Here is a 14,788-nt window from a genome sequence, read left to right on the forward strand (position 1 = left end):
GCCTTTGTGGTAGATCATGATCTACCTTTTGGGCACCCCTGGTCTACTCTGTTATGGATACTGTACGTTGCCATATTAATCTAGAATTTATCTCTTGTCTATCCCCCTCAGGGTTGATGTAGCTCTGGTCCATAGCGCTAATGCTTTTAAGGCAGAATTAAAAGCATTAGGGCTATCGCTATAGACCAGAGCTAGGTCGGTCCGTACTCCCTTTGGTACCTAACTCTACGCTCTTAGCTCAGAGAAGAGGTTCCATGTCAGATATCCCTGCATCGGTAGAACAGGGTTTGAGTTGCCCAAAAACAGTGGCGAAACCCTTTTAGCAGTACCGTTTCCAAATAGTAAAGGTATTTCTGGCTAGCTACAAATGATAAACTTAGGACAGTCACGGCAAACTTTTAGACAGGGGTTCAACAACTGCTTAAATCAGGCTTAAATTGCATAATTACTGGCTGACGTCATAAGCTTCCGGTTGTTTCACCCCTGTCTAAAAAATGTTCGTGCCTGTCCTAAGTTTATCATTCATAATGCCCCCTGCTGCTCTTTGGCCTTGAAGTAGACAACCCCATTTCTCCAATGATACACATGGAGAAATGGGGTTGTCTACTTAATGTCAGCTGCTTGAGGAGGCACACCGCCCCCTGCTGAACAGGCGCCTCAACCTGTATGAGTCATGGTGTGACACGCACGCACGCACGCACGCACGCACGCACGCACGCACACACACACACACACACACACACACACACACACACACAGATAAGGGCTTATGGCCCAAGCCATTTTAACTAATTCAGTTACCCCCCCCCCTATCTCTCTCTCTCTCTCTCTCAGTTGCCCATGGAGCCCATATGGGCTCCATCTTGCGGCAGGAGCCCTTTTTCCTCAATTTGGGGATTTAGTATTGTGTGAGAGGTGTGGCCCCGTAACCTAACCATAACCGCAAGCACGGGAGCAGACGCTAGTCCGACATGCGGATGCATGTCGGACTATGCCCAGGGATTTACACTATGTTATGGCCCATGGCCATGGAAGAGCGACACACGTTGCTGCCTTGAAATATAGCATTATATTTGATACAGAGGCCGGGTTGTTTTGTGTCCAGTAGCTCCAACACAGCTTCACTCGTGCAAATCTAATAACTTCTTTGACTAGACAATTAATAATAAGCACAAGGAATTGACACTGCTGATTATAGTAAAATTCCAGTCACAGAGATTTGTGGAGAATTAAGACAGAACTGATCTTTTGACCAGACTGTTCACACTGCATTTTCAAGAGACCAGATCGGATCTGTCACAGATCTGTGTGAACAGACTCATTTCACACTGGCAGCCAAATCCAGCCTGAATCAGATCTGTGCCACATCCAGATTGGAATCTGATTTGTTTAACACAGCCGACGCGAATCGCGTATCAATACGTTATCAATTAATCAAACGTCGGGTGCGGATCACGTATCAATACGTTTCAATCACTTTTTTATAGCATACTTTCATTCATCTTTTTACCCACCCGGACAATGAAGAACCATCGCCCTATCATTGCTGCTTAGTCCCGCTCACGTGATCAGAAAAAAAAGAACCCGCGGTTGCGCGGTGCAACTGTAGAGAACAGTTGCACCGCTCACTTCACAGGGGTGTGATTTTTATTATTACAGTAGAAGTTTACAGACCAAACTGTAAATAAAAGGTTTACATGACTTTCTGCCTCAGTCCGTATATAGCGAGCTGTAGTGAATAAGTACAGAACAGTTGCAACGCTCACTTCACAGGGGTGTGATTTTTATTATTACAGTAGAAGTTTACAGACCAAACTGTAAATAAAAGGTTTACATGACTTTCTGCCTCAGTCCGTATATAGCGACCTGTATTGAATAAGCAGAGAACAGAATATGGGACAGAGTTGCACCACTCACTTCACATGGGTGTGATTTTTATTATTACTACAGTAGAAGTTTTTGAGTGGTGTAAACCACTCCTACAACTGGCTTTTTGAGTGGTGTAAACCACTCCTACAACTGGCTTTTGTGTGCATAAAAAAATGACCATGGTTGCTATGTTCAAAATAATTTCTGACGTAATTAAATCACACCCGGGTGAACTGGATGACCGTAGCAACCGTGGTCATTTTCTCTGCGCAGAAAAAGCCAGTTGTGAAATCACATCCGGGTGTGATTTCATTACGTCAGATCAGAGCTGATCAGGCTACATAATACCTTACCTTATTTCATTACGTCAGACATTACGTCAGACCACAGCTGATCATGCTATATAAAACCTTACACCACTCAGTTCACACGGGTGTGATTTTTTTCTTATGAAAGCAGAGAGTCTTCTGTTTCATACGGTATATAGTATTTATATGTCGCTATAGGCCTTATTTTGTGAATATTGAGGAGTTCACGTCCATGTCTTCTCTGAAGTTATCTGGTGGGCACAAGCTGCATTCAATAACCAATTACTGTCTAACTGTACATGGGATCAATGTTTACTCTTTTCCTCGTAAAAGTACACATTCAGGGCTTTCATTCGGTGTATAGGATGTATAGGATATTTATTGGGTTCAATTTTATATCTGCCTGTCAATGTCTCTGACTTTAAACCATCCATAACTCTGCTCGCTGTTCAAGATAACCACTTCCAGGCAAATGCAGGTGTTGCAAAAAGGTCAATATCTCCAGAATGGAACATGGTAAAATCAAAATGTATTTTTTAAATTGAAGTGGACAAGTTCAGCTTTCTTTTGATGTATGCGTGTGATTCTCGCTATAAGAGAACATTTTGCTGTGGGCCCCCGAACAAGGCCTTTGTGCAATGTTAAACGGTAGCAACATCCAAATAGGCCTGTCGAGATCTTGTAGCAATCAAAGTGTTATTAAATTAGTCTAAACACATGGAATCCAATTTAGATCAGGTTACTGCATTCAGAGTCTGAGACGGATCTCCTGAAAACAGATTTGAATCATGTGGTTCAAGTCACATTTGTATAAAGATCTGATTACATGTGACTTGTTTGTGTTTAGACTTAAACTGTAAACTGGAAATGGGGCTTCATATATCAACAATTTCCAGTAAGTGTGAATGAACAGTGTTGCAGTCAAAAGGCGCAGACCAGGAGTGGCTGCACAAATTGGCGTCGTTGAGGCGTTCATGGCAAAAGTTTGTGTTGTGTGTGATGTCACTCCAGAATATATAAGATGATGCACTGCATGAAAGTGTGTGAATCGAGGGAGTAAATTAGACAGACAGACAGACAGGCAGGCAGGCAGGCAGGCAGGCAGGACAGGACAGGACAGGACAGGACAGGACAGGACAGGACAGGACAGGACAGGACAGGACAGGACAGGACAGGGTGATGTTTTCTTGGACTGTTTCCAAAAAAGGAGGACCACAGCTAGGTAAAAGCAATTACGCTGCTGTAGCAGTGAGGAACAAACTTTATTCCTTTGGAGGCTTCTGTGATGGAGGGATGATATTTGGCATCCATGTCTTCAACACAATGTCTTTATGCTGGAAGAAGTTACCTCCAGTGAGTCCTGGAAGAGGAGACGGTCACCTTGAGGTTCCATCCAAGCGCCACAGCCACACAGCTGTTCTGATAGAAGATACAGTCTACATCTGGGGAGGCTTCTGGTTTCAGTACTCAAATGAGCTTTATGCATTTGATGTGGACGCCCACGTGTGGTTCAAACCCAGCAGGGTTTCTGGAACCGTTCCAGCGGGGAGGTGCCTCCACTCAGCCTTTGTGTTGGGGAAGGTCATGTTTATCTATGGAGGACAGAACCTGACTGGATGCACTAATGACATGTACAAGTTGGACACCAGCACAATGGTCTGGTCTTTAATTAACACCAGAGGATCTCCACCTGTTGGTGACCAGCTGTTGGCCCCTGCCATCATCATCGGAACAAAGATGTTTGTATTTGGGGGCGTGGGGGACCAGGGGTTGTATTTCAACACCTTCAGAGTGTTTGACACAGAGACCGACCTCTGGCTGAGCATGCCTTCTGCACAGCTTGTTCCAGAAGGACGTTGGGGTCATTCAACCTTTACCTACAGTGGAGAGCTGTACATATTTTGTGGCCATGGTTACAATAACCAGACCTTCAATGATCTGTGGAAATTCAGTCCAGAGACCTTCTCCTGGAAGAAGGTTGAGCCCAAAGGGAAAGGCCCGGGTCCAATGGTTGCTATGTGCTGTTGCATTGTGGGATATCGTATCATCCTCTTTGGAGGATTCAAACGCAGAGACAACATATGGACTATTGATGGCACTTTCATCTTAGACCTGAGTCCTAGCCTGAAGACATTATGCAAGCTAGCGGTTATTCAGTACGATCTGGAACAGTCTGAACTCCCACACGACATCAGGTGGGAACTGGCAGCCATGACAACCAACAAAACTACTTTTTGCTGTAACTTGTAACTTGCTGTAACTTACACTATGTAATGTAATCCAAAAGAACAGTCTCCTCTCCTGCCAGTGCGGAGTCTGTCATAAACTGACACGGTGTGCTGAGTGCACTCCCAGAGTGAAACACATTCCACATGAGAAGAGAAAGTGGCTTCCACAGGTCATAACGTCATCATAATGATGATTGGTCAACATAGGGTAACATATGGTAATTGCTTTAAGCCTGTGCATGGGCAGGGCATCAGTATTATATCCATATCATTAGACTGGATATTGTCTGTGATTATGGATATTGTACTATTGGCATAAGTGTTAAGAGTAGATCTTAAAACACACCACAACTGGACCAGTGACTGTAGGGAATATTTTTTCCTTGAAAACAATGTGTCTGAATTGGAAAATCTTAGATATATTGTTTTAAATCTTTATTTTTGAGTGGTGCAAACCACTCCAACAACTGGCTTTGTACCCGTGTACCCGTGTTTGTTCGTACCAAAAAAACGAGCATGGTTGCTATGGTTAGTATGTGACGTCACTGACATCACAGATATCATGTCAGAGTGAATCAGTCTCTATATAATCAATCTTTATAGTTATTCCTCAACAGATGTTAGGCATAGTGGCAAAAGATCAGATTGGAGATATTTCACTTTAGAAGACGATATGGAAAAATCAAAAGACCCTGAATTACATAGTAACTATAACAATAATGTTTAGCTGATAAACGAAAATCTTAAAACGTTAATAAATTGCGATCTAAATCATCCCGTCTTTTTCTGAAAAAAGATCCTGTGTTAGACGGCGCTCCACGGTCCAGTCGCTAGTCTCGATAGATTTATTCTTGTCTCCCGTTGTTGTCGATCGACTCTAAAGTGCTGTGGCTATTGTTAGCTGCTACACAACATCATGAACTTCCGGCCGGTCCGTCCGGAAAAGGCGCCCGTGTTTACAAATCGACTGGGCGCATGAATGTAATGGATTAAATAGTTCCGGGCAATTAAAGTGTTAACTGATCTGATCAGCTGCAATGGTATGTAATTTGATCTGTTGTAATGTTTTCTTTCTTTCTTTTACTTTACTTTTATTCATCTTTACAGTTACCCCCCCCCCCCCCCCCCTATCTCTCTCTCTCTCTCTCTCTCTCAGTTGCCCATACAGTATGGGCTCCATCTTGCGGCAGGAGCCCTTTTTCCTCAATTTGGGGATTTAGTATTGTGTGAGAGGTGTAAGGCTGTCCCCAAACATTCAAGGTTCGAATGTTCGCTCGTTAGGGTTGGCACTCGAATCTTAATTAATGGGATTGAACCATTTGTTTATTTTATTTTCATTTTTTTATTAAATAAAACATTATTATTATTTTTTCCCTTTTTTGTATTAACTCGAAAATATATCTCGGCGAGAATGCGATATGAGCATGTAAAAAAAAGTAAGTTTCTAGTGCATTCCTGTCAGAAGTTATGAAGAAATATCTCCTAGTTCTGCTGTCCCATCTCCCATGCACATTAATTGGTGATTGGCCTGCAGCTGAGGTGATTGACCTTTCTCACCTTGTTCTGTGAGAACAAAAGAGTTCCATTGAATGGAATGTCTGACGCGTCTCTCCCTCTCTCTCACACACACACACACACCAGCACACCAGCATGATCGCTAGACAGGGGGAACCGTTCTTAGCAGCCATGATATATTAGCATATGCTCTCTTCAATGCGCTTCTGAGAATAATACACAGGTGGAACAAATAACGAGCAATATATGCCGTCTTAGCTGCCTGCCAGCAAGCTCACATGAGCTTGCAGATCAGCTGTTTTCGCGGAGGAGCCACTTGACAGTGTGTGTGTGTGTGTGTGTGTGTGTGTGTGTGTGTGTGTGTGTCGGGAGAGACGAGAGAGATTGATAAAGAGCAGGGGAGACGCGCTGCGCTCTGATTAATTAGGAACAAATGGTTCGGATGTTCGCTCGAAAAATCCTGCCGAAGTTCGAGTCCTAAAAAAAGGGCTAAGGTACAGCCTTAGAGAGGTGTGGCCCCGTAACCTAACCATAACCGCAAGCACGGGAGCAGACGCTACCCAGGGATTTACACTATGTTATGGCCCATGGCCATGGAAGAGCGACACACGTTGCTGCCTTGAAATATAGCATTATATTTGATACAGAGGCCGGGTTGTTTTGTGTCCAGTAGCTCCAACACAGCTTCACTCGTGCAAATCTAATAACTTCTTTGACTAGACAATTAATAATAAGCACAAGGAATTGACACTGCTGATTATAGTAAAATTCCAGTCACAGAGATTTGTGGAGAATTAAGACAGAACGACAGACTGATCTTTTGACCAGACTGTTCACACTGCATTTTCAAGAGACCAGATCGGATCTGTCACAGATCTGTGTGAACAGACTAATTTCACACTGGCAGCCAAATCCAGCCTGAATCAGATCTGTGCCACATCCAGATTGGAATCTGATTTGTTTAAATTAGTCTAAACACATGGAATCCAATTTAGATCAGGTTACTGCGTTCAGACTGAGACGGATCTCCTGAAAACAGATTTGAATCATGTGGTTCAAGTCACATTTGTATAAAGATCTGATTACATGTGACTTGTTTGTGTTTAGACTTAAACTGTAAACTGGAAATGGGGCTTCATATCAACAATTTCCAGTAAGTGTGAATGAACAGTGTTGCAGTCAAAAGGCGCAGACCAGGAGTGGCTGCACAAATTGGCGTCGTTGAGGCGTTCATGGCAAAAGTTTGTGTTGTGTGTGATGTCACTCCAGAATATATAAGATGATGCACTGCATGAAAGTGAGTGTGTGAATCGAGGGAGTAAATTAGACAGACAGACAGACAGGCAGGCAGGCAGGCAGGACAGGACAGGACAGGACAGGACAGGACAGGACAGGACAGGACAGGACAGGACAGGACAGGACAGGACAGGGTGATGTTTTCTTGGACTGTTTCCAAAAAAGGAGGACCACAGCTATGTAAAAGCAATTAAGCTGCTGTAGCAGTGAGGAACAAACTGTATTCCTTTGGAGGCTTCTGTGATGGAGGGATGATATTTGGCATCCATGTCTTCAACACAATGTCTTTATGCTGGAAGAAGTTACCTCCAGTGAGTCCTGGAAGAGGAGACGGTCACCTTGAGGTTCCATCCAAGCGCCACAGCCACACAGCTGTTCTGATAGAAGATACAGTCTACATCTGGGGAGGCTTCTGGTTTCAGTACTCCAATGAGCTTTATGCATTTGATGTGGACGCCCACGTGTGGTTCAAACCCAGCAGGGTTTCTGGAACCGTTCCAGCGGGGAGGTGCCTCCACTCAGCCTTTGTGTTGGGGAAGGTCATGTTTATCTATAGAGGACACAACCTGACTGGATGCACTAATGACATGTACAAGTTGGACACCAGCACAATGGTCTGGTCTTTAATTAACACCAGAGGATCTCCACCTGTTGGTGACCAGCTGTTGGCCCCTGCCATCATCATCGGAACAAAGATGTTTGTATTTGGGGGCGAGGGGGACCAGGGGGTGTATTTCAACACCTTCAGAGTGTTTGACATAGAGACCGACCTCTGGCTGAGCACGCCTTCTGCACAGCTTGTTCCAGAAGGAATAAATAAATAAATAGTTCCGGGCAATTAAAGTGTTAACTGATCTGATCAGCTGCAATGGTATGTAATTTGATCTGTTGTAATGTTTTCTTTCTTTCTTTTACTTTACTTTTATTCATCTTTACAATTTACAATTTAGGCATTTAGCAGATGCACTTAATCCAGAGCGACTTACATTTAAGCAATAACAAAAAGCAAGGCATACATCACATAAAAGTAGTTTATCATGAAACATGCGTAAGCTAAGAACCTAACAGTGGACTATCTATGTAATGAAACTATATATAAACTATTCATACTATACTATATTATACTATACATATGTACTATAAAGTGCTATGACTACCTAAAATGCAATTCTAGTCTAGTCTTTCAAATGCTTTTCATGACGACTTGTTTAAAAGAGCTTTGTTATGTGCGATTTGTCTTGTTATGCTGTTTTCTTTCTTGTATATGCAACGCCAAGAAGAGAGTGTCTTTGTTGTTGGCAGCTAACGGGGATTAAAAAAAATAAAGAAACCATATCATTCTATGATTCTGGCAACGGCACATATGGATTTGTGTAAAGAGAATGGGCAGTGGGACCTGACTTGACCCACAGCAGAGTGAAAATACTATATAGCACGTTGTGAGCTTGTAGGTCTGATATTTCTATTATTGTAAGAAACATTTTGTGTGTCTGCGCATTGAACATTGAACCAATGACAATTATTTGTGAGCTTGTGACTCACTAGCCTACATCAGATCTTTTGGGATTTTTTGGGACATACAGTGCAAGATTTCCACCCGGCAGCGGCAATATATGTGTCTATTTATAGATTGTTTTTTCTCTTCTTTCTTTTCTTGTTTTTTTTTTACCCATTTAGGACGGGAACGCATCTGTGTCACCTTGTAGCTTTTAACCACTTTAACCATTATTTTAAACTTCTGTTGAAAAATAGCAGATCTACAAGCTTGCAGATCTGCTATTTTAGAAGAATCGTGAAAATGTGGAACAACATATTTTCTGATGGAGGTTGCAGCATGAAAACGTTTGAGCACCACTGACATATAGAAACATAGGTTTTTCAGAATCTACAAGATCTACAAGCTCAGCTGAGCTTGTAGTTCTGCTATTTTTGAAAAATCGTGAAAATGTGGCACAAATCTTTGAAAATTGAACACATATTCTCTATATCCCTCTAATGCATGTTTACCACTGTACCACGCTGGCTGACTGCCATCCAGGCACCACACCCTCTTTGCAAGACGTATTAGAGTTCTAACTCTGCCGTCTTTCATTTGAGCCTCTCTGACCAACACAATGCATCTGCTCATACTGATCCTTGGATTTATGCTTCTTCCAGAAGGTAAGGCCATTTTAATTCCCCCCAGTATGTATTTGTTATTATTTATTATTACACCCAAACCTTGTCCGCTATCTCCTTATTTTTGAGTGGTGTAAACCACTCCTACAACTGGCTTTGTGTGATTTTTGTATTATGTACTGTAATTCAGTGGTCGTAAAAGTATGACATTTGTTTTTATTTAAATAAAAATATCAATACTGCAATGCATTTGGAGTGAAAGTCCAGAATTCTAAATGTACTTAAATAAAAGAGAGAAAAATAAAGTAGGCTATATCGGCTGTTGTGATGCTGCCTGACTCTAAAGTCTACTAAAGTAACAAAAGTAAAAGTATCCATTATGCAGAATGTCCCATTTCTTGAAAATAGCAGATTTACAAGCTCACAAGTCATGATGTGATACGTGAGCTTGTAGATCTGCAATGCTCAAATAGCCATAAATAGGGCTAAAATGGTTAATGTATTTTACAAATCTACAATCTAATAAAGTGTTCTACTAATTGTAGTGGAGTAAAAGTACAATATTTGATTCTGAGATGTAGGGTAGTAAAAGTACTGAAAATGGGGTAGTAAAAGTACCTCAAGTGCAGTACTTTTAAGTTTACTTAGTTACTTTTCACCACTGATGTAAATACGGCGTGATACTCAAGTAGATTAAATAAATACTACAGTCTGCCCAGACAATCTGCCAATGTCAATAAATCTATCATAACCCAGACTGATTATCGAAGCTATGTGATTCATAAATTCAGCAACAAAAGTTCGGAAACTTAACTTTGGTCCATTAGTTCTCCACTTAAATAATACCAATCGGTATTGTATTTGATATTATTTTAATCGTTGATTAGTCACCTTTACAACAAGGTATAGATTGTAAGGATCGGCCGTTCATGGAATGAGCAACACAGCTAAACGTGTGGGTAGCGCCTCCAAAAACCTTGCCAAAATGGCAACTGGTTGGTTGGTATTCAACCCTTGCTTTGAGTTGCTTAGTGGATTGGATGATTGCACTCTTCCACAGTATTAAGGAAAAAAAATGTAAAATAAACAACATACGCCTATTGGCCATTTTTACACTTTATTCATTTTACACTCGGTGTTATGGAACTAAGTAGCAGGTGGAAGATTATGTTATTATCCTAGTCTAATAATAACGAGGCAGAGGGTGAGGTAGTTCAGTTTACTTCAGTAGCCAGCATGACAATGACGTGACATGATACACTCTGGTGTTCTGTATATCGAGCGTTCTCATTGGCTCTTCAGTGTTAACCCTTTACACAACATCTCCCCCTTTTAACTCTTTGAGAGTTTCAAGGATTTCTATATAGTTTGTAGACTTCTCTATGGCAGAATGGCGTTTTTGAATGATTTATTGAAAATTCTCTGTTGTGAATGTGTGACAACGAAAGACCTTCGGAGAAAGCTTGACTTGTCTGCTTCCAGGAAGAAAATGAACTGAGTTGATAAAATGTTTAGTTCTTGTGTTGGAAGCCATTTAAAAGAGCCTGCATTTACACTGTTTTCTGTTTCTAGGACAACCAAAAAAAGTTATGACCAGTTGAAGTTTTATTTTCTAAAGAACTTTTTTTCTGCTGGGCGTACACACCCATGCCATATCTCATTTTAAAGGGTGAGTTGTCTAGTTAAAAAAAGAAAAAGAAAAAAGTTTCTCACATGTACCACTGTAGATATTTTGCCATCTATAAATAGCATGGTCAGTCAGGACCAATCTGACCTATCCAGCTAAAAGTTCCCATTGCTCTGCATTGGAACGTGATAGAAACTCAAATTCTTTTTTGGGTAAATGTAGACATTCTAACGCACATTTTGATATATACCATGTCTACATAGTCTTACCAGTACCTTGTATATTCATGCATGAATCTCAAAAACCTGTTACGAAGAAACACAGTTTTGATAAAAAACACATCCAAGGACATTGTTTTGATATGACTTGGTGCCCATGATATGTATCAAAATATAGACTTGAATGTATACTGTATTATAACAAAAAATTGGGTTCTTACCATCTACCGTTACAGAGTAAATCACAGTTGAAACTCGCTTAGTCAAACCATAAACCTCAGAATAGTGAACAAAATAGCCATGACAGGTCTAACTCATTGTAAAAGCGTCTTTTATTTTTTATGACTACTAACATAATACAATTATAATAAATATTACAGAAAATAAATAGGCCTACATACAAAACAGTTGTCCCCAAACTACCAGGTGTCCCCAAACCACTGCATTCCAGTTGTTCTTGACGGTGTGTGTGTGTGTAGGCTAAATTTAAAAAAAACAACAACTGAAATGAATGAATGCATCCGGTTCAGTGTCGGAGAACTCCATCGCAGTCTTGACTCTTGACTCTTCGTCTTCATCATCATCATCATCATCATCATCATCATCATCATCCTCCTCCTCCTCATCTGATGCCAGTTCTAAATATATAAAAATAAACATTTAGCTGTAGTCAGCCCGGCCAATAGCCAGTTGGGGGGGGGGGACGTAGGCTATCTGACATCATCGTCATCATCATCATCACACGGAGACACACTAAACAATGTACAATCATGATTGTATACAATATACAATGAATGCGATTATCATGCAAGCTCAGACGTCAATGAAACGTCATACAGATCTTATATAATACGCTACTGTTAGCTTCACTCCCCGTCCCCCCTCCGATCCTTGTAGCAAGGTCATCATAACCACGCGTTGCTTCAGTAAACGATGCATGTTTGTTCTCCGTCTTTGTAGACAGTAAATAAAAGGAGCGAACATTACTCTAAAGATCAGATCGCCTATATGGCACGCTACAATATAAAATAATTGTACTGCCATGCGTGCATGCCTGCTACGATACATTTGTACTGCACCGACCAACCGATCGACACCAAACCCCCCCTCCAGCCATTAGCCAGCACCAATGCACCAACCCCCCCATTAGCCAGCACCAAAGGTGCTGGCTAATGGCTGGGGGGCATCGTGGTGAGTCATTCTGGCGTCATGATCTGACTAGTAGTAGTAATTATCCAAGCATCTATTTGTAGCGATCATCTTATGATTTCTGATCACTATAGAAGGGCATTTTCTACAATAAGATTACCTCAAAACATTCCGGGTTGATCGTCTTCTTCAATGGTTTCCCGGTATAGCTCATCGGACGACGATGGGGAGACAATGAAAAAAGGAGGGAGGGAGCAGCGAGTCTCGCTGTAAGCACTGGACCAGGGCTACTCCGCCTGGAGAAGGCGACTGGGACGCGTATGGATCAATACTACTACCACAAAACTCGCTCAAATAAATAGTACTGCTTTCAACTTTTTCTGCTAGAAAATCGCTCGGGCGAGACGGCAAAACAGGCAAAACAATGAAAACTATGAAGACTCCCTCTGCCCCCACTGTTTACAGGGGGTGGGACCAGCTTCCAATGGCAACACGTACACGTGTGTCACGTGACACGGGTTTTCTGGGTAATGTAGTTGGAATATAAGCTCAGGAATTTAAACAGCGCTTCGGAGCATATTAATATGTTTAGATTAATCAAAAAAGAGAAAGACGCCAATTGGCGTCATTGCTCATTTACAGAATATAAGCAATGACGCCAATTGGCGTCTTTGCTCTTCTAAGGGTTAAGTAAGAAACATTCCTTTGTTATTTCAGCAATAAACATTCAACAAAATACTTCTTCTTTTCAATATATCCTGAACTTGGAAATCTAAGTAACTTCACATGAATTCACACATGGCAATAACTGTACTTTTGTTCTTTGTGCTTCTTACAATAAATCAACATCAACATTTCAAATCAACAACATCAACATTTCAAAACAACATTTCTTCCTTTTACATTCCTCTTTTTTTTCCTTTTTTAAAAAAAAAATACACAGTATTTTTATACTAGTACAGTATATTTATAAGTCCAGTCTCTTGGGTGGACGTGAGTGTCTCCCTGAGCCTGTGACATAGTGTGGTGTGGTGCGTGTGTCACCTGCAGTGTTGCCAGCACTACCAGAGTCTGTGACAACTGGAGTGTGTGTGCATCAGAGAATGGCTGGTGAGTTGCACGCAGGTGCGCACTGGTTCTTCTCAACAGTCCATTCTCCGTCCTGACGAGGTAAGACCTTGGGGCTGCTGTCGGTTGTATGACTGTCCCATGGGTGTTCTCCGTAGTAATCCACACACTCTGGCCTGGGTGCAGTTCTGGTTGGTTGTGTGCTCTGTGACGGTTATTGTAGAGTCTCTCTTGTTTCCTCTTCGCCTGCATCTCCATGCTGCGGAACAGCTTGATGTCGGGCCATTTTGGAAACAAGGCTTTGGGCACTTGAGGTAGAGTGGTCCTCAGTTGTCTCCCCATTAGGAGCTGTGATGGAGAATAGCCATTCTCCAGCGGGGTGGCTCGATAACTGAGCAGAGCTTTAGCCTGATCTCCTCCTTCTTTCCACAAGCCCTTGACAGTGGCTACAGCCCGCTCCGCTTCTCCATTGGCTTGGGGGTACTTTGGGCTGCTTGTTATGTGAGTGAAGCCATACTCACTGGCAAAGTTCTTGAAGAGAGCACAGGCATACTGCGCGCCGTTATCTGACATCAGAAATTCTGGCACGCCATGCCTGCCAAAGACGCTCTTTAGAGCTGCTATGACTGTGTTGGCTGTTGCAACGTTGAGGTGGGCAACTTCAATGTAACGTGAGAAATAGTCAATTGCCACAAGGTATGTTTTCTTGTCCCAGATGAACAAGTCTGTCCCTATACGTTGCCATGGTCTCTCAGGTACTGGAGTCGTCAGCAGGGGCTCTCTCTGTGTTGTCCTGTGTTGGGTGCATAAGAGACATTTTCCAACTTTCTGGCTAATGTCAGTTGAAAGCCCTGGCCACCAGAGCGATTGACGGGCTCTGGCGCGGCACTTGACTATGCCTTGGTGGCCCTGATGGAGGATGTCGAGCATTTCTGTCCTCAATGAGCTGGGGATGACGATCCTTTGACCTTTCAGGAGAAGATCTCCAGCCAGGGACAGATTTTGTCTCTCCTTCCAGTAGGGTCCCATTTCATGTGGTAGGTGGGCTTTGTCAGGCCACTGTGTTTGACAGTAGCGGATTAGTGTACTGCAGATGCTGTCCTCCTTCTGCTTTTCTGCAAGCTGCTTCAGTCTAGCTTCAGTAGCAGGAAGAGACTGTATGACTGCATCCACAAAGATCTGGACATCTGCTTCCAGCTCTTTCTCTGCCTGAGTGGCTGTGTGCTCCACTGGTGCTCGTGACAACGTGTCTGCAGTAATGAGCTGCTTTCCAGGCACATGTACGATGTCGTAGGTGAACTTTAACAGTCTCAGGCGGAATCTCAAGACTCGAGGAGGAAGCGCGTCGAGCGCCTTAGTACTTAGTAATGGCAGCAGAGGTTTGTGATCAGT

General features: G+C 42.4%; 1 protein-coding gene across 1 annotated transcript in view; it reads left to right on the plus strand.

Annotated features, from left to right (window-relative positions):
- The window catches only part of LOC306939614 (uncharacterized protein), a 42,631-nt gene that overhangs the window by 22,248 nt on the left and 5,595 nt on the right, over positions 1-14,788 (plus strand). Inside the window, exon 4 of the mRNA XM_079524239.1 lies at positions 9,255-9,376. Coding sequence (XP_079380365.1) covers positions 9,255-9,292 — 38 coding nt within the window. The 3' untranslated portion in view covers positions 9,293-9,376. The remainder of the gene's footprint in view (positions 1-9,254; positions 9,377-14,788) is intronic.

This window comes from Electrona antarctica (assembly GCF_951216825.1).
Source record: "Electrona antarctica genome assembly, chromosome: 16".
Classification (NCBI taxonomy): Eukaryota; Metazoa; Chordata; class Actinopteri; order Myctophiformes; family Myctophidae; genus Electrona; species Electrona antarctica.